Source organism: Sesamum indicum, linkage group LG8 (assembly GCF_026168435.1).
Source record: "Sesamum indicum cultivar Baizhima isolate 11 linkage group LG8, ASM2616843v1, whole genome shotgun sequence".
Lineage (NCBI taxonomy): Eukaryota > Viridiplantae > Streptophyta > Magnoliopsida > Lamiales > Pedaliaceae > Sesamum > Sesamum indicum.
Genome location: NC_142664.1, coordinates 27,887,350 through 27,906,807, shown reverse-complemented (window position 1 = coordinate 27,906,807; position 19,458 = coordinate 27,887,350). Strand labels below are relative to the sequence as shown.

The window sequence follows — 19,458 nt, the reverse complement described above, 5'->3', positions numbered from 1 at the left end:
TGTGAGTGTATGTATAATTATTTAAAAAATATAAATAATTTATATAAATAAATAATGGGTGAGAGTAATGTAAATATAATTATTCCAAATTTATAATGTAACTGTACTAAGCCATCTACATGAAAACGATCTTTTGAGATAAAAGTCCAACTAAGAGTCCTCTCATCAAAATCAGTCAAATCAAAACCATTTATTTATTTATTTATTATTATTATAAATTAAATTCTCTGAGGAGTGGCCATACATTGACCAAAGAAGAAAAAACATATATACCCCATTTCATTCATTCCCTTCACACCTCATCAATTCTAAAATATTATTATTCTCAAATTTGCACCTCAAGTTTGAAATATTCTCTTTTTAGTCCCTGTGTGCATGGATGATGCACACCCTTCACACATGTGATCATTGAGACATAGAAATGGGTAGGTTCCAATTAAATGTGTGTGTCATTACCCACCCATAATTTGTTGCCACGTCAGCAACATTCCAAGATTCGTAATTTTCAACAAATCACAAGTCCTTTTGAATTTACGATGTGGATGGCAAAAAACCCTAAATTTTTTATTTTAAATGACTCTCGATTGAAATCACACACACGATCACTTATTGGGTATGCATAGTGTTTTGCTTTTTTCATTATTCTATCAGTATATTACTCTCTTTCAAAATTAAAAAATTTGATATGTTGAACGTTATGAATTGATGTATGAAATATTTTATATATGTGTGGACGTATAAATGTGAAATGAAATAGAAAAGGGAACATCACTCTAAAAAAGAGAATATGAATGTATTAATTAATTATGAAGACAAAAAAGAGAACAAAAGGAAAAAGGAAAATAATTAGCACAAGTAAATGATAAATAGGAAGGATGATTGGCATCGCATGGTGGTTTTAAGTAGGTAGTGATTGTGAATAGTAGAGACAAAGGAGGGGAGTGGGGACCCTCATCAGATGCACATGCACTCCCCCAACCATTTCTTTATTTTAATTTCTGCATTATTATTATCTCATATGAAATCAATCAATCCCAGGTGTTCCCACCATTGGCCCACACCACACTCTCTAGCTACCCACCCCCCCCTCCCCTCCTCTTGAAATGACCATTTTGCCCTTGTTGCTCTCTTCTCCACCACAACATTCATTAGCACTAGTTCTAGTACTTGCATAGCATACATACATAGATAGATAGATATGATGATAGCTAGATCTCTCATCATACCCCTCTTGCCTTCCTCTTTTCTTGCATCATTTTCATAACCCCCATTTAACCAACTACAGCTCTACCTACTTATATATATATATATATATATATATATAGAGAGAGAGAGAGAGAGATGGAAATGAAATTGGGGCATGAAAACTCAACAAGCTCAAACAAGAGTAGTAGTAGTAGTAGTAGTAAGAAGGAAATGGGAAGAAAAGGAGATGAGCATGATGAGAAGGTGGATGATCAAGAAGCAGCAAACTGCAGTTCATCAAGTGATCATGAGGATCTCAGTTTCAGGAATCTATCAAAGCTTATTGTTCCTCCACTCGGTGCTTCAGCCTACACTACCCCCAATCATTCCAAGGGAAGAATCATCTCTCCAATGGATTCTACATACAGGTACACACACACACATATACATACCCTCCTTCATACTAATTTTGGAGGGTGGGTGAGGGGTACTGTGGGGTACTGGTAGGTTATGATATATGTATTAATGTCTTGTACTTGTCTGCATGTATGTGTGCATGTTCAACTAGGTACATATATATATATGTATGCTCAAAAGTAGTATATTATTTGCATGTGTATGTATATACACACACTGACACACACACACATACATACAGCTATTGCTACGAATTATATGTACACGCATATCTACGTATCTACATGAATACAGGGTCCTATACACATAGTTGATGTGAGAATTGGGGGGTGGGCGGGTGCAGGTGCTGGGAGACAGTGATGGTAGTATTGGTGGCGTACTCAGCATGGGTATGCCCGTACGAGATCGCATTTCTGGGCTCAAATCCAACTACACCACTGTATACGGCAGACATCATCGTCGACGTATTCTTCGCGGTCGATATTGTCCTCACATTTTTCGTCGCCTACATCGATTCCACCACTCAATTATTGGTCCATGATCCCTCAAAAATTGCTAAGAGGTCACTTCTTTTCCTTTCATTTCCACTCAGTTTACCATTAATTAATTATTTTTTTTATAAGTATTTTTCTACGTACTTAGACAATTCATTGCTTTATTTTTATTTTTATTTCTTTTTTACTTTACAATGATTTTAACTTCATTTTTAAATCATCGCATAATTTGCTGATCCAACTAAAACCCTCAATTTGATTTTCTTTTTTTATCAAATTCAAATCTTTCGACTTAGAGGCTGTTTGGGTGAGTTTATAAGCTTTTTAAATTATCTTATAAAATGTTTGAGATCGTATAAATTGCTACAAAGTGTTTGATAATTTTTTTTGTGAAAAATATCTTAAAATTCTAAAAAAAAGATGTTCGAAACTTATAATAAGCTATTTAAAAAAAAATTACGGACTTATTTATAAGATCTTAAAGAATTTCTTCAAATTTACTACAAAAATTGTATTATTATATCTAATAAATTTTATAATCTTATTTATCCAAACACTTTATGAATTTATTTTTAAAATAAATTCTAAAAACATCTTATAAAATGTATGGATTTATAACATCTTTCAAATAAGTTTAGCCAAACACCCTCTATAACACACGTTATAAATTGTTCTGTCTCAAAGAAAAAATTTACGTTAAATCTAAAATTATGGTTTCGACTCCATAATAACGCATTATTTAAATTTTTTTAAATAATTTTAAATTCTTCAACTATAATTTAAAATTATATTTACCAAATATTAATAAAACATTTAATTTTTAATATGGAATTATTTAAAATTCTTTTTTTTTTTTTTCTCAAATTCAAATCCATCGATCTAAGCTTAAACAACACTCATGCCGAAAGAGGAAATGGATCCTTTAGATTAAAAAATTAGTGTAATGCCAAAATTAGAATAAGTGGTGGCAATTTCTTCCAAAGGGAAAATTTTAATATCATTAAATTAAAAATGGTGTGGTTAATTAGACGGCACGTGTCTCAACCACTCTTTGAAAATCACTAGAAAGTGGCATTAGGTCCATAATTATAAATTAATCCTTCATTAATTATTATAATACCAATTTCTTAATTATTTGCTCCCATATCCCTCAACAACTACATAATTATTTACCTAAAATTGGAAAAACTAATAGTCTAGTGTGCTTTTTCAACGCTAGTCTAATTCAGAATGAATAATGGACCCTCATGGATCAAAATAGATATAAAAACTACTCATATAAAATAATAATTTCTAATTCAGGCACAAAAATATCGTTCTTAAGTCAATTAAAAAGTGCAATCATCACAGACTCTGCATATATTATTGAAAATTATTAAAAAAAAATAGATTATATGTTTTAACTTTAATGATGAAAATTGAAAAGTAGGACACAAGTTATGATGATTTTATTTATTTATTATATGTATGATATAATTGTGGAGTGTGGTATTTCCTTTAAGAGAAGGGAAAAGGGAGTGATGCTATTCCCAAGTGTAGGTCAATATTCCCCTCTTTGCATCCAATCCAATAATTCTATTATGACATTGAAAGATTGGTAAATTGTATACTTCACTTTTTAGGGGTACCCTAGAGTCCCTTTTTTTTAAAAAAATAAAAATAATTTAATTTATTATTATATTATTTATTACAATCAAATTATAATATTATTATACTATATATCGATATTTTTAAATATTTAAAATTAAAATAAAAATAAAAAATTAAGACGCTACTATAAAAAGCAGAGTGCATCCTAAAAGTAAAGGAGATAAGCCTAATAAAAAGGTTTAAATGGTCCAACAAAAACAAAAGGGTGGCCTTCAAATGGACCACATTTCATGAAATAAGTGGAGGGGCGGGGCCCATACCTCCATTCCGACCACTGACATTAAGGTGTGGGGGGCAACAAATAGAAAAGATATATAATATTTTTTTTTCATAATTTTAATTAAAATCTGATGATGATGATGAGTATCATTTAATGTATGCGCCTATAAATAATTAAAAATGTTTTTTTAGATTAAAAAAAATAATCTTTACAAAAATAGTAGTTGGTTGTTAAGTTGGTATATGTACATTGTGTCGGGACGCCCGCATCAGGGGTTATGTTGCTCTGTTTTTTTATAGAAGTTTAAGAGATCCCGTTGTCTTTTCTTTTTTTATTAATATATTTTCACGAAAGAATAATAACAACATAATGCATGCAGGTACTTGTCTACGTGGTTTCTAATGGATGTTGCCTCAACCATACCATTCGAGCTGATAGCTTTCTTGATTTCCGGCAAACATCAGGCGGGCGTCTCCTACTCCGTCCTAGGAATGCTGAGGTTTTGGCGTCTCCGTCGTGTCAAGACTTTCTTCACCAGGTAATTAATTACTATTTATATACTGTAGAATGTTTGCAAATTGTCAACAACTGCTATAATTTATCGATTATGAGCAAAGTTGAAATTGGTCGCAAAACCAAAAGTGGACAGTGTTCTTTTCGGATTCCAAAGTATACTTTTCTTAAAGACAGTTGCAAGCAGGCTCTTATGGTACTAAAATCAAGACCATATATATATATATGATGATGATGATCTTACGTTTAAGTTTGAAGACATGATTGGCTAACAACTTGGGATATCATTGCAGGATCGAAAAGGACATAAGATTCAGCTACTTTTGGGTCAGATGTGCCAGACTCTTGTTTGTAAGCAACTCTTAACAAGGATGAAGGATCAGCTTAATTTGTCTTTCCTCGTACCATGCTCTTAAACTTTCTGCATATTTTTCAGGTAACATTACTACAAGTGCATTGTGCTGCCTGCCTGGCCTACTTGCTCGCCGTCCAATATCCAAACGAAGGGAACACGTGGATTGGATCCGCTATACCCAACTTCAAGGAGACAAGCCTCTTGATAAGATACATTTCGGCCCTATATTGGTCCATCACCACCATGACGACCGTTGGCTATGGAGATATACACGCTGTTAACGCCTTGGAGATGGGCTTCATTATCTTGTATATGCTCTTCAACTTAGGCTTAACGGCTTATATCATCGGTAACATGACTAACTTGGTCGTTGAGGGCACTCGACGAACCATGGAATTCGTAAGTCTTTTTCGGCATTCATGTGTTCAAATCCTTCCAGCGTGTGGGTGTAATAAGACATAACTGGATGTTGAACTACTGTTTTGTTTCTGGTCTGCAGAGGAACAGCATTGAGGCTGCATCGAGTTTCGTGTCACGTAACCGTTTGCCTCCGAGGTTGAAAGAGCAAATACTGGCTTACATGTGTCTTAGGTTCAAAGCTGAGAGCTTGAACCAGCAGCAGCTAATTGAACAGCTACCTAAGACAATATGTAAAAGCATACAGCAGCACTTGTTCTTGCCAACTGTTGAGAAGGTTTATCTTTTTAAGGGTGTCTCAAGGGAAATCCTGATGCTTCTTGTAAGAACACTTCCCCTTTCTGAGTTAAATGCACCCTCCATGTTATTAGAGGCCTAATGATTGAATCAAACGACCAGGTTGCGGACATGAAAGCGGAGTATATCCCTCCAAGAGAGGACGTTATCATACAGAACGAGGCACCAGACGACATCTACATAATCGTGTCTGGAGAAGTTGAGATGATAGACTGTGAGATGGAGAAAGAAAACATCGTTTGGGCTTTGAATACTGGCGACATGTTTGGAGAAGTGGGAGCCTTTTGTTGTATGCCTCAAAGCTTTACTTATCGAACCAAGACGCTGTCACAACTGCTCAGGCTGAAAACAAGTTCTCTAATCGAAGCAATGAAGACCAGACAAGAAGATAATGTAACCATGCTCAAGAACTTCCTTCAGGTTGCTGCAATCTCTGCTTAATATGGCTCTCTAGTTTACGTTTCCATTCGATGCTTCCTTAATTGGTGCTAACACTCTATAGATGTAATGGTTGCAGCATCATAAAAAGCTGAAGGATCTACGGCTGGGGGATTTGTTTCTTGAAGGCGGAGAAGAAGACGGTGATCCAAACATGTCAATAAACTTGCTCTCTGTTGCTGGTACCGGTAATGCTGCTTTTCTCAATGAGCTGCTAAAGGCTGGGCTCGACCCTGACGTTGGAGACTCTAAAGGAAGAACGCCATTGGTATGTTCTTCAAATAGTCGTCATCCCTATCAAGGCTGAAACATGATGTATCTGCTTCTATACTTATTACCAGTCTCGTAAATTCTAATGCTGTTTGCATGATATTTCAGCACATAGCAGCATCAAACGGGCACGAAGACTGCGTAGTAGTCCTTCTGAAGCATGCTTGTAGCTTACACCTGAGAGGTAAAACTCCCATCTTTATGTGCCGGTGTTGTGAACATTTTTCTGTTTTTTTTAATTCACTTTCTTCACTAGAGAACTAAGTGATATTTGATGATTTATTGTACAATCTGTGACAGATTTTAATGGCAACACGGCATTATGGGATGCTATAGCAGCAAAGCACCATTCCATATTCAAGATCTTGTACCATTGGGCTTCCATCTCCGATCCCTATGTTGCAGGGGACCTTCTCTGCATGGCAGCCAGAAGAAATGACTCAACGGTAATGAAAGAACTCTTGAAGCACGGTCTGTATGTGGATTCCAAGGATAGGCACGGGCTGACTGCCATCCAAGTCGCAACGGAGGAAAACCATATGGACATGGTGAAGTTTCTGCTGATGAATGGATCTGAAGTCAATGAAATAGTTAAAAACAAGATTTCTTCTGTTAACTTGAACGAAATGCTGCAAAAACGGGAGGTTGGACACCGTATAGTTGTGCCTGATATGTTGAATGAAAACGTTCTTGGAGTAAACGGAAACGACCAACAGAGAAACGGGGAGAGCACCAAAGGGTTAGTTCTTTCAAGAGTCAGCATATACAAAGGCCATCCTACGAACCGGAGAGAGAGTCGTTGCAGTGAGCCTGGAAGGTTGATCAGGTTGCCAGGTTCACTGGCTGAGCTCAAGGGAATTGCAGGTACTTCAACAATGAATCCTTAAATTCTTTTTCCAGAGTCTAGTACTCTTTCAACTGGGATTTACAAGATTCCAAGTCCTGATATATGTTTTTTTTTCCCATTTGAATGTCTTGGCAGGTCAAAAGTTTGGATTTGATGCTACAAATGCTCTATTGACTAACGAAGAAGGGGCTGAGATTGACTCCATTGAAGTGATAAGAGATAACGATAAGCTGTTTATAGTCGAGAATCCAGATTCCATTATGTAAGGAAACATGCTAAGAGTCGAGCATAGAAGACTTAGAAATAACGACACAACTTATATGTAAAAAGATAGACATGAGATAAACAAATGTATATGTACTGGAATTTTCTGCTTATACACGCACTCCCTTCTTTATCATTCTTCTGATGTTCCCCTTTATCATGAGAACTCGTATATAAGCATCCGGACATCCTGCTGGCTGCAAGAAGGGGGGGGAAATGAAGAACTGTACACCAATGCTAAAGTCATAACGATGTTAAAGAAACTCAGACAGAATTGATATAAGCAAGTAATGACAATCAGATCACATATGAAGCAATGATAACTGTCATGTAGGCTTAAAAAGTGTGTTTCATATAGGCTGCTGACTTTGAGTTTCTTAGGTCCAAGTTTATCAATCAAGTATGCGACAACGTCCGGAAGTGATGGAATTATTACACTCATTATGGAAAGTCAACGGATCCCATGATGAAATGAGGTACATTACAATGTACTCTCGGTGAAATTTGCTATGGTGATCAAAACTCGGATCAGTACGACAATGGCACCCAACGAGAGGTGGAAAATAACACAAAGAGAAAGAAAGCAGAAAACGCACTAGAAGCACGGAAGGGGGGAGAGAGCGAGAAGAAAAGTGAAATCCACCAAAATGGCTTATACAAATGGGAGTCCATATGCACCCCATCAAAGCATCACTTTGGTTGGTGAAAACTGAAATCTTTTGTTTTTTAGGTTTGCATGCAGTCCTCTGTGCTAGATTTGATTGACAGCAATAACCAATGTCTGAAGTTGAACCACATCAAACTCTAGCTAATGGTGTCCAATCCTTCCCATGTTTCTCCCATACTACTAAAGTATTTCCAGTCTTGATCAGACACAACATCGTTGGTACTAAGTTCCTTTTTTACCAGGATTTTCAAGCACTATTTTTAACCAAATGGGACCCAAAACCAGTTGCTTTTAGTGTATGTGGAGTCTGGAAATCATGCAGCAGAAACTCTCAGTGACTTAGCTGATTAATAGGCCTCAAGTTGCTAATCCCACTCACTACAGGTAAATGAGCAGGATTTATAGCATCTTTTGCTTTATTGCTAGACGATAATTTTGTATAGTAAAGCACGACTACATAAAATTAGTGCGCTTGTATGTGCTAGTGCAACAGGACTTCTAGAGCTTTACCAAATTAATCCTCAGCAAAAATAAGAGTTAATTGCAACAACCTCCACTTAAAGTTGTATAATTACACAGACCGTTCAGTATCCCGTTTGAGAGTTTTTCAAAATCACTTCTTTATACATACAGATGGAGTATCATTTTAACCTTCAAATTTCAAGAAAGAATAGTGGGCTATTTTTATTTTCTTTATAGCTAAACTTGGGAGTGGAAGCAGCAATATCTATATCCATTTAATGACAGGGGGTGAAAAAAGCTGAGAAATATGCCTAAAATAGCATGGTGAAGATGCTGCAGAGGAAAGCATTTGGGAAAAAAGAAATCTCAATCTAAGGAACCTTATCATTACCTTCCCTTAAATAACCAAACTAAAGGTAAATATGATATACAAAAAGGGATTACATAGGCCCAAAAAGGTGAAGAAGCCAAAGCGCACTCAATTTCTAAGAGAACCAAATCAAAACTGAACAATGAGAAGAAGAATCTCAGTCAAACTAGTTCAACTTTTGCAGCTCAAAAACCAGTTTCTTGGCTTCACGGAATAAAGAGCCAGAAGGTGTTCATAATTACATCACACCCCACAACCCAAAACTAGAGAAAAGAAAAGCAAAAGGAGGAAAACCAAGAACCAAAGAAAAGAAAGATTGCATTTTTACCCATGTTTTATTGTTTTTTACTCAAGAAAAGTGTGTTTTCACTTGTTTTGTTATGTTTTACGAAATGGGCTTACACGAATTTTAACCAATCAATTTTGAGTTTGAGTATCGAATAGTTTGGTTTATTTTTTTATTTTTATTTTATTTTATTCTCTTTCTCATGCTCATTAAATAATGCTAATGGAAGATTCTCAATCATCCCTTCCACTCTAAAGGAAACAGACATAATTGCTCCCAACAAACATATTCTTTTTTTGCATTTGGAAACCTGCGCTCTTGAAATATTTCAAACTTAGACTGCATTTTGCAGTATAAGAGGAACTGACTCTATATCTCCCCTTTCTTCTCCACTGCATTCTTTCATATATAATTCACAAAAAGAAAAAGAATTATTCATCTCCATCACCTTTTCCTGCTAACACAATATCCCATCTCTTCCATCCCATGATGAGTCATTCTTCCTCCACCACTTCTGTCAGTGGTTTTTACAGTTTTTTGGCCCAAGAACTTGACAATCTTGATCATCTCTTTCTTTCTCAGAACTTCATGTCGATCAAGTTCCTTCAACATGTACTCTCATCCCTCCGATCTTTCCATTCCCAGTTAACCCTCTTGGTTCAAAAGTTGAACTTGCCTGTTGGAGAGAAATGGCTTGATGAATACATGGATGAAAGCTCCAGGCTATGGGAAGCTTGCCATGTGCTGAAATCAGGGGTGTCTTCCATGGAAAACTACTATTCATCTGGTGCAAATATACTATCTTCGCTTGATGATCGTCGCGTTTTAAACTCTCAAGTTTCCCGCCAGGTTAGTTGTTTGCAGGGCAGTAGTGTTAGTTCTTCACATTCTTGAAAGATTACAGGATTCTGCTTATGTTCTTGATGCTCGTCGGACAGGTTATTCGGGCGATCAGTGGCTGCCAGAGGGAAATGATAGCGCTTCAAGAGGAGAATAAGAGCATAGCAGAAACAAGAGTGCAGAATCTGTGTCTGAGGTTTGATGATAATGTGTTAACAGAATCAAAGTTCAACAAGTACAATGGTTTTAGAGGAGTCCTGTATGCAATGAGGAAAGTCAGCACATTGCTTCTAGTGATTTTACTTAGTGGGCTTGTGTATTTTTGGCCGGAGACCAGCTTTTTCCAGGGGCGATATGAAGGGGACTCGTTATCCGGCTCAGCCTTCATGGTTTCATCTGCTACATTGCATCAAAGAGTGTCAAACGCGATGAATCGTCTGGAATGTCAGCCAGGAATCCTTCTTCATGAGTTGCAACAGGCAAGGACTGCGATGGACGAGCTGAGAACAGACATGGAAAGCACCATGGAATACGAAACGGAGATCGATATTCATGATAAAGTTGAAAACTTGAAGAGCTGTTTTGGAGTTTTGCAGTGTGGGGCAGAGAGCATAATTGGGCAGCTTGATGATTTCTTTGATGAAATAGTTGAAGGTAGGAAGAAGCTTTTGGACATGTGTTCTCATAGGTAGGGACAGACATAGACAAGAAACAGGAAAGAGATGTGAGTTTGACTGTATAAGAGATCAGATGATGGAGCAGTAGTAGTTCTTCTAGTTGTGATTATATATGTTGTCTCAATTTCTGCCCCTTTGGCTTTTTCTTTTGGAACCATTTTCAGTTGTTATCCTGTTGAAGCTTTGAGTACAAGTATTCTAAGAGGAACACATGGAAGAAAATATTTTAAGGGAAAAGAATGTGATTCTTGCTTTCAAGAAAAGGAGCTGGCACTATATTACTATCTTAAGAGTGGAAACAAGAAGAATATGTTGGACAATGATAGCTTCAACAGAAAGCAAAATTTCCTGCAAAAAAGAACAGATGCTGCTAAGCATGTTTTCTGCATATAAAATAGTTCATCTTCTTGTTCTGCAATGATTCTCAAAATCTAAAAATACCATATGAAACTACTTTAGCCCTGGAAACAGATACTGTAGATTGATTCCTATGTATGAAAAACAAAAAATACATGGAAAGCCCATATACAACCTGGTTTCCAACAGTTTGATCAATTCATATTTGTTTTTAATTTTGTTGTAATGACACAACTGCTTCCTTTTTCAAGAATTTGGAAGATGCTTCTCTCATCAAACAAAAAAGGAAGTGAGTACACTGAAATAAAGTTAGAAAAAGGGAATTATGCTTCCTGCTTACAAGACAATCTCATTCTGCACAGAGAAATGACAGCTTCATGGTAGCTGGTAAAAAAATAATGGACATGTTTTACTTTGGTTTTTGGTCAGACTTGTACACAGACTACTTTTTCTTAAAGCCACCAACATTTAAGTTGTCTGGTTTATACTAAACTACCTTAACAAACAAACAGTGTTTGCAAAATTCGAGGGTGTTCTTCCAATGTATATAGCTGCCAAGTTTGAAGGAAAGTAAAGAGAAAGCTAGTAAACTATGCAAGAATTGAGACGTGGGATTTTGTTTATGATGAGAATAGTTCCATCAATGTCACATATGATAACCTGACAGCACAAGCAAATAGTGTTTGCTCTAGATTTGACAGCAAAAGTCGTTAGCAAATTGCAAAGGAAACTGGAAAAGGATTGACAGTAGGCACCATTAAGCATTTTGATCAATGGTCGTCGGCCCATTGATGTCAAACAGATGCTTGTTGAAGAGAGCCATGCCTGATACATATGAGCAGATTATAGTTAAGTCATATGTCCAATTAATAAATTCAACGTAAAGACGGATTTGAAGCAGCTGTAGTAAATACTGGGCATGCTAGAAAAGAGGTGGGAGGCATTGAAAGTCTTCATATGCATCAACTTTATTAAAGAGTGGATTTTCTCAAACTACTATTGAAAATCTTATATGTATTTTCATGTTAGATTCTCCAAAGTTGTGATAGTAAAATGACTAATGATTCCACCCATGAAACAATGATGGGAAAGTGGGAGAAGGACGACATGGGAAGAGAGAGAGAAAGTAGGGTGAGAGAAAAAGTGTAAGGAGGATTGCTTATAAGATTCCTGGGCTCTGCTTTTGCAATATGCATACATATATATATATGTATGTATATATATAAAGTAGTATTTCTTTCCCTGCTGAAGCTTTTGTCTGATTCTAGTTTTCCTTGGAATTGAAACACTTGAAAGTTGAAAGCAATGAATTGTGCCTGTTTCCTGCTGTTGATGATAATGAAAAGCTTCTCAAACTGAAAAATAATTCGATGCCTGTCCCAGTTTCAAGTCCCATTACCACATCTGACACTGTTCCTTTTCCCTCTTGGTTTATTTTGAGGTCTTCTCTTTTCTGGACATGTTAGAGGAGTGGTTGCTTTGAAATATTTCACAAATGATTTCAGTTGACAAACTTCGAAATTGCCAATGTCATATGGAGGACAAGATGGGGGGGGGGCGGAATTATGTATGCAGATATTAAAATAAAAAAGATGACAGGCATATTAAGGCAAAGCTACCAGGGGCCAAAAACACTTTCTTCAATCCCACTGCGATCGCACTTTTTATCATTTCCCACTGCGCAATTTGCACCTAATTTACAGATTTTGGTTTTAGTCTTGCATCCTTCAACACTTTTACATTCTCAATCCAGGGTCTGCAATTAGCACTACAAACCAGTAATTGAAGCTGCAGTGTAATTATAAGTAAATGTACGAACCCTTCATCTGATGGAGTGAAAAAGGGCGCAACTCTTTTTGCTTTCTTTGCATATACATAAATCACATCAGAAGCAAAATCTCGAAATTGATTACAAATTCGACAATTGAGCGCCATTGGTGTAATTCTATTATCATTGGTACCAAACATCAGACCACCCTGAGGCATCCTCAATGAAAACAATAACAAATGATTCAGGTGTGCAGTCTCCCTCTAATCACCAGGACCACAAAAACTTTACTATGGATGAAATATGCCAGGACTCGGTTGCCCTACATTGATTTAACACTTGAGTGACCAAATTGCCTCCACCCACAGAGCATATGCCAGCTATGACTAACAGGGCAGGTTTGCTGGTGCATCCCATGATTCAGACTCATTGAGTTGAGATTTTCTAAGCATCAATGAGAGGCTACAAAATTATAGAAACGCCCCATCACTTGTCAGAATAATTTAATGTCACTTTGAAGTTACCATGTACAGAGGAGGCCATACTTGGACAGCCGAAAGTATTCCCCTGTCACAACCCCCAGGCCAAACTATCAATCAAATCCTGGCATAGCGAACTGCGAAGCAAAACTTTCTACTCGCATTCTAAGTTCCACAATCTCTTTGTTGTTTTCAAGCCCCTTAAGGAACGACTTTGGTAGTTTCCCATGTTCTCTCTGCACAGAACTTGCAATCTGAGCAGCTCTAAGTAGAAATTCTGCCATCATCTCAAAGTCAGCCTCAAGACAGCCTCTAGATGTCATTGCAGGTGTACCTGGGAATAAACATGAAAAAGGTATCACTAGTGCACGAAAACCACTTATAACACTCACTATAACCAATTCATCTACTTAACATAAAGAGTCATTTGATGTTCACATACCAATCCTTACGCCTCCAGGGGTGATATTGCCATTGTCATCAAAAATTGTAACTTTATTGAGGGTGATGTGACAGAACTCACAGACCTTCTCAAAGTTTTTACCTATACATTGCAGAGCATCAGAAGCAGAATGTGATATTAACTAACACATACAGCAAATCAAACATGAATCCACACATTTTAAGCAAAGTAATGGAAGAAGAACTTGAAATACCAATGCCTTACCAAACAAGCAGAAAGAAAAGCAAGTCAAAGAGACAACTAAGGAGGTCATTTACACAAACCAACCACAGAGACAACCAATAAGATGATCACATTTCAATGCAAAAACCTAACATGGCAGCTTTTCAATTCCATATTCAAGTCACATAAAAGGCTCCATCATAGCAGCTAGTGTCAGAATTCAGTTCCCAAATCAGTTTCTAATCAATTACTGGGTGAACTTCTAGGAGCTAAACAGACATCAGATAATTCTGCAGAAAAGTACTGAATTAAAATACTAGAACTTATCCAACTTGCACAGTTCAGGCTTTAGGTCCTGATGTCAACTAGCAAGTAACAACCACAACGGATTGAAAGCCCAAATAGATTTTAAGTTCAATCTACATTCTAGATTCCTTCAGCTGTCTCAAAACAGAAAACTTTTAATGTTAAAATGCCTAGTTGGAGCCCTTGTCTACTAGTAATAACTTACTGAAACTTAGGGGGACGTATGGAAACATCAGACCGAAAGGTTCAAATTCCATGCAGACAAAAAAAGGAATAAAAAACAGCAAACATAATGGTGAGCAAAGCGAAGTACACTGTACACGCACTTCCATCAAGGTGATTTGTGCTTCACAATTAGAACTAGGCTAAAGTTCCTGAAACATAAACTCATTCCATGGCAGCTCATAAACCCAGTAACACAAACACAATTGTTTTCTTCATATGCTCAAGAGAAAAAAAAATCCTATCGGAATGAATAGTTATGCTCAACTTAAGAAAAAGATTTTTGCAAGTCCAAGGAAAACAGAATATTAAAACCAAGTTGTTAAGTATAAGACCATCAAATCCCAAACTGTATTCAGCTCACACCACAAATCAATACAGACCTATACTGTTAAGTAAAGTAATTGCAGTAACATGGCATGCACAGGCTACATGCTCCATCCTTTAAACTTTATTTCCATTTCTATTGTTGTATTGAATGCTTCTCAGGACTGTTTAAACCCTATTCTACTTCCCCCAGTAACTTACTCCTGTCATAATCACATTTCTCCCATTTTTTATAGAAGCAAACTTTATCACTTGCTGGTCAAAGCATAACTCTTTTCCATCTCGTCGGACATAAATTAACATAAACCAAAGAGATAAAAATAAAGTATCAACTGCCAAATCATAATCTCTAGGACGCATCACATGGTATCAGCATGTAAAAGGGAAAGGGACAGCAAAGTAAAGTAATGTGCCTGTCAATCCAAAATTTCTTAGATCCCAAAGCAACAGATGGTTATCAGTGCCCCCAGTGACCAGCCGGCAATTTCTTCTCAGCAAAGCTGATGCTAAAGCCTTAGCATTTTTCTTGACTTGCTGCATATATGTCTTGTATTCAGGAGCAGCCACTTGTTTCAATGCTATAGCCAAAGCCGCAATGTGATTATTGTGTGGGCCACCTTGCAGTGCCGGAAAAACAGCAAAGTTGATCTTTTCCTCAAAATCATATCTATCACTTCCATCCCCTTGACTCAAAAGCATGCCTCTCTTCTTTGGCTTTGGTCCCTTCCTGTAGAAAATGATTCCTCCTCTAGGACCTCGAAGACTTTTATGAGTAGTGGAGGTAATAATATCACAATATTCAAAAGGACTGGCACACTCCTGCATTCGAATTATGTATGTAGTTAATAGACAAATCCAACTGCCCTAGAGGAGAAACAACATTGACGGAATAAGAATTAAAATATAGGCAGACATTACGACAGTGTAGGCAAGCAGGCATGTCTGATCAATTTTCTGTCACCAAATTTTTTAATAAGCTAACAGAATGTTACATTTTTGCATAACGCTCAAATGTTTAAGATGAAAAAAAGATATTAAAATGTATTACCATACTATGACTACGTATGCTGGAATCATGTTGAATTTTAATCATCTAAGGACACTTATTTTGCACATTAAAATTGATAGACTGTAGCACTATGGAAAAGAAGCAGCTTGCCAACAAAAGAATGTTTTAGTTACACAGTGCACACTGTTATTTGTCGTCAAGGACTGAAAATAATGCGAGTAAAACTCAAGTGGCTTTAAACTTCAATGACATTGAAAATGACTCCCCTAGAATAATTACATACATTCTGAGATTATTCAAGTAAATGCAAGAACAAATTAAGTGCTCATCAGCTGGACTGTAGCAGAATGTAAAATATTTGAATTCGATAAGTGATTAAGTACCACGCACGAAATAAACAGAATAAAGCACAGAACCCTTCAGATAAAAGAACCATACATCCCAAAGTTAGTGGTTTAACTGAACAAGACAATTCCACGGATGACATCCTGTGGAAAATGTAGCTTAAGATACCAATTAAGTAACCAAGGTTGCATGTGGTGCAGGAGAGATGCTCTATAAGCTAAATTCATTACTTCATCTGAAAAATATGATAGCCTAATGTAATCACCAAAGAACAGATATTTCTGTCACATCTGCTAAATTCAGTTTCCATTACACGAGTACCATGTCAAAGAAAACAAGCCATATTAACCAACATGTATGGCATGCTATAATTCAAACAGAAAGGTAAAGAAGACAATGACTCAATACTCAAGTGCAAGATCAGAAAATATAATACATAAATCAAGGTTAAGTTAGACGAATGCCCCCATATCAGGTTTCCAATGAACAATGGAGCAGATACTGATACTCTCTGGACTTCAGAGTTGGAAGAATAAAAAATGTAAGATTTGAGCACTTTAATGATATGGATGGATATGAAACACAGTTCGAATATAAAAAAATTAAAAGCAAAAATAACAAAAAGTTGAAGCACAATGACATCAATACTAACTCATATATTTGCACAAATAGTTTCACCTTGGCAGCAATAAGACCACTGGTTTGAGCCATGTCACATAGCAAAACTGCACCGCATTTATCTGCTATTTGTCTAAATCTTGCATAGTCCCACTCCCGTGGATAGGAACTCCCACCACAAATCAATATCTTCGGGCGGAAATCAAGCGCCCTCTCCTCAAGCTTATCATAGTCCACATACCCAGTTTGTGGGTTTACCTTATATGGTAGACTCTCGAAAAATATCGAGGCCCCAGACACTTTCCTCCCATTAGGCAAATAACATCCATGACTTGTGTTCCCTCCAGAGGGTGTGTCTAACCCCATTATTCTATCCCCTGGTAATAAAAGCCCTGTATAGACAGCAAAATTCGCAGAAGTACAAGAATAAGGTTGAACATTCACGCCCCAACTTTCCGGATCAAGACCAAAAGCAGCCAAAGCTCGCTCACAACAGAGAGTTTCAATCTCATCAATGTACTGATTCCCACCATAGTATCGCGCACCAGGCATCCCTTCAGAGTATTTGTTAGTCAAGTGGCTTCCCAATGCCTCCATCACAGCTCTGCACACAAAATTCTCGGAGGCAATCAATTCAATCCCTTTAAACTGCCTCTGCTTCTCCTTTTCCATAATTTTGAAAATATCGGGATCAGCATTTTGCAAGCTCTGATTCCCCCACGCCCTGACTGCACTCCTGCGCGATTCCATCTCGTTGGAAGACAACCTAAATCCCTTTGAAGAGGAAGACGATGTCGACGTAGAGGAGGCTGAATCGCTTTCGCGCTTCCTCTTCAAAGTCATGGAGTGCCCCAAAATTCGAAACTCCTCAAAATCTTTCTCCTCATCTCTATCCTTATTCTCACTGGAAATTTTCTCGGCTGGGTGATTTTGACTCTCTGTTTGCTGGTCCAGCAATTGGAGTGGAATAGATGGCAAGGGATTCATTGGGTCTCGAACCCTCGACTCGATTTGAAAGGAAATTGAATCATCGGCAATTTTGGAGCCCCTGTCAGTATTCAAGGGCGCCGCTGCAACGTGAGATAAAAACCCTAAAGATAGACCACTATTCCCAGGCGGTTGAGTCAAATCCATTTATACAACCCAAATTTCTGGCTTCCTTATCGCCTCCAATAGAACAGAAAGAAAACCCTAAACACCCCCAGGAAGCCAAAAAAATCAAGAATATTGACAGCGGAAAGATGAACACAGACAACGGCCGCCGGAGTAACAATAAAAACAAGCACCTGCTGGGGCAGTCATCACGGCAGCGGAGAGAGAAACTCCTATGGAGAACAAATTATAATAAAGAACGGGCATTTTTTATAATTATATATATATAAAAAAAAAAAAGCTCTTGAATGTAGAAGCACTGAACGTGCCTCGGAAATGGAGAATTGGAACAACGAAAATTGATAGTAATAATAATAATTTTTTATTGAAGAAAATATTAGGAAAAGAGAAGGGAGATTTTATACGAGGAGAAGGAGAAGGCGAAGGCGTTTGACGAGAATGAATGAATCCGTGGACGTGTTTTTGAGCAGCTAAGATGAGATTTCGACCATTCGATCATTTCCTCTTCTCCTATATTATATTATTTTAAGAACGGCCCAGAATTAGGCCTATTGGGCTTCCTTGTCAGCCGATTACACCCCTGCCCCATTAATGCCGCATCGATCTTATGGTCTAAAATTGCATAGCGCTTTCTTAAAATTTATTATAACCAATTGTCGTTGCACACGGTTCATGCAAATCTATAATAAATTATAGTATGAGATAAAAAAAAATTTATAGAAAACATAGTAAAATGATAAAAAAGAAATGTGGGTGATAGATTGATTGACTGCCTCCATTATGTTGTTGCTAGCAAATACCACTATTTTTAGTTTTGGATCTTCCGGATCTAATTGTAGGTGTAGTGAAAATATGAAAGCTTGCAAGAAAAATAAATATGAAAAATATGAGAGAACAAAAATTAATCGTAATAAAATTTATTAAAATTATGCAAGTTTATGAGGCAAAAAATATAGAGAAAAATGAAATAGTGGATTGAAAAAAAAAATTATAAATATAAAATAATTAAAAAATATTAAAATTACTGTTATGAATAATTTTATTTGAAAGCATAAAATGAATGAAATAATAAGATAGAATAACAAAAAATTAGTACGATTAATAAAGTTTCTTTTATAATAGTATAGATCATAAATACCCCTTCACTCCCTTGTTTAAATAATTATAAATATTCTTTAAAATTAACAATTATTTAATAAATACTTCTCATAACAATTCATTGTGGAAAGGTATTTATTAAACAATCATTAATTTTAAAAATATTTATAATTATTCAAACAACAAAGAAATATTTATAATTTATAACAAAACTGAGAAAAGCTGATTGCTATTTATTCTTTATTTTATTTCTGAAAATAACTGAACCTTTGTAAGGTTCAATAAAACTATGAGTTGACGTTCCTTCTTTTCCCAATAGTTTTTGATGGATTTTTCTTAGATGGTGAAGTCAAATGCTGCCTTCTACTCTGGAGACCTTAGTAAGGTTACATAATATAGGAGATCGTGGTGAGCAGCTCAAAGTCCGAAATTTCCCTGTCAATGGTAAGGTTAGGAGAGGGTACTGGGTAGGCTGCAAGAACTCATACAATAATGAAGATATGGTTAGCAAAATCAGAAACA

At 36.5% G+C, this 19,458-nt stretch overlaps 3 protein-coding genes across 4 annotated transcripts; 2 read left to right on the top strand and 1 right to left on the bottom strand.

The window, feature by feature from the left end:
• Nucleotides 1-1,185: 1,185 nt before the first annotated feature.
• KT2/3 (potassium transport 2/3) lies at nt 1,186-7,503 on the top strand. The gene is made up of 11 exons (XM_011089429.3): nt 1,186-1,613; nt 1,946-2,164; nt 4,346-4,504; nt 4,773-4,830; nt 4,916-5,233; nt 5,334-5,573; nt 5,651-5,968; nt 6,066-6,254; nt 6,365-6,440; nt 6,557-7,120; nt 7,239-7,503. The coding sequence occupies exons 1-11, from the start codon at nt 1,342-1,344 to the stop codon at nt 7,367-7,369; spliced, it is 2,544 nt and encodes an 847-aa protein (XP_011087731.1). The 5' UTR covers nt 1,186-1,341; the 3' UTR covers nt 7,370-7,503.
• A 1,739-nt stretch (nt 7,504-9,242) lies between these two features.
• Nucleotides 9,243-11,224, top strand: LOC105169126 (uncharacterized). Its single transcript, XM_011089428.3, has 2 exons — nt 9,243-10,001; nt 10,091-11,224. Exons 1-2 carry the CDS (start codon nt 9,639-9,641, stop codon nt 10,682-10,684), a joined length of 957 nt encoding a protein of 318 aa, XP_011087730.1. The 5' UTR covers nt 9,243-9,638; the 3' UTR covers nt 10,685-11,224.
• A 1,629-nt stretch (nt 11,225-12,853) lies between these two features.
• LOC105169124 (serine hydroxymethyltransferase 7) lies at nt 12,854-18,277 on the bottom strand. Of its 2 annotated transcripts, XM_011089427.3 has the most exons (5): nt 16,786-18,277; nt 15,167-15,572; nt 13,716-13,817; nt 13,340-13,607; nt 12,854-13,256 (listed from the first exon to the last, which is right to left on the bottom strand). In XM_011089427.3, the coding sequence occupies exons 1-4, from the start codon at nt 17,857-17,859 to the stop codon at nt 13,387-13,389; spliced, it is 1,803 nt and encodes a 600-aa protein (XP_011087729.1). In that variant the 5' UTR covers nt 17,860-18,277; the 3' UTR covers nt 12,854-13,256; nt 13,340-13,386. The 2 variants fall into 2 exon arrangements, with proteins under 2 accessions (XP_011087729.1, XP_011087728.1); XM_011089426.3 differs by having other exon boundaries at nt 12,854-13,607.
• Nucleotides 18,278-19,458: the final 1,181 nt, after the last annotated feature.

What these genes read in the sequence shown, in the direction of transcription:
- LOC105169126 (XM_011089428.3), top strand. Translation starts at nt 9,639, where the DNA reads ATGATGAGTCATTCTTCCTCCACCACTTCTGTCAGTGGTTTTTACAGT. An exon ending in ACTCTCAAGTTTCCCGCCAG is followed by an intron (nt 10,002 to 10,090) that starts GTTAGTTGTTTG and finishes CTCGTCGGACAG; the next exon opens with GTTATTCGGGCGATCAGTGG.
- LOC105169124 (XM_011089426.3), bottom strand. Translation starts at nt 17,859, where the DNA reads ATGGATTTGACTCAACCGCCTGGGAATAGTGGTCTATCTTTAGGGTTT. An exon ending in AAGAAATTTTGGATTGACAG is followed by an intron (nt 13,818 to 15,166) that starts GCACATTACTTT and finishes TGCAATGTATAG; the next exon opens with GTAAAAACTTTGAGAAGGTC. An exon ending in CCCTGGAGGCGTAAGGATTG is followed by an intron (nt 13,608 to 13,715) that starts GTATGTGAACAT and finishes GTTTATTCCCAG; the next exon opens with GTACACCTGCAATGACATCT.
- KT2/3 (XM_011089429.3), top strand. Translation starts at nt 1,342, where the DNA reads ATGGAAATGAAATTGGGGCATGAAAACTCAACAAGCTCAAACAAGAGT. An exon ending in CTCGACGAACCATGGAATTC is followed by an intron (nt 5,234 to 5,333) that starts GTAAGTCTTTTT and finishes TCTGGTCTGCAG; the next exon opens with AGGAACAGCATTGAGGCTGC. An exon ending in TTGTAGCTTACACCTGAGAG is followed by an intron (nt 6,441 to 6,556) that starts GTAAAACTCCCA and finishes AATCTGTGACAG; the next exon opens with ATTTTAATGGCAACACGGCA.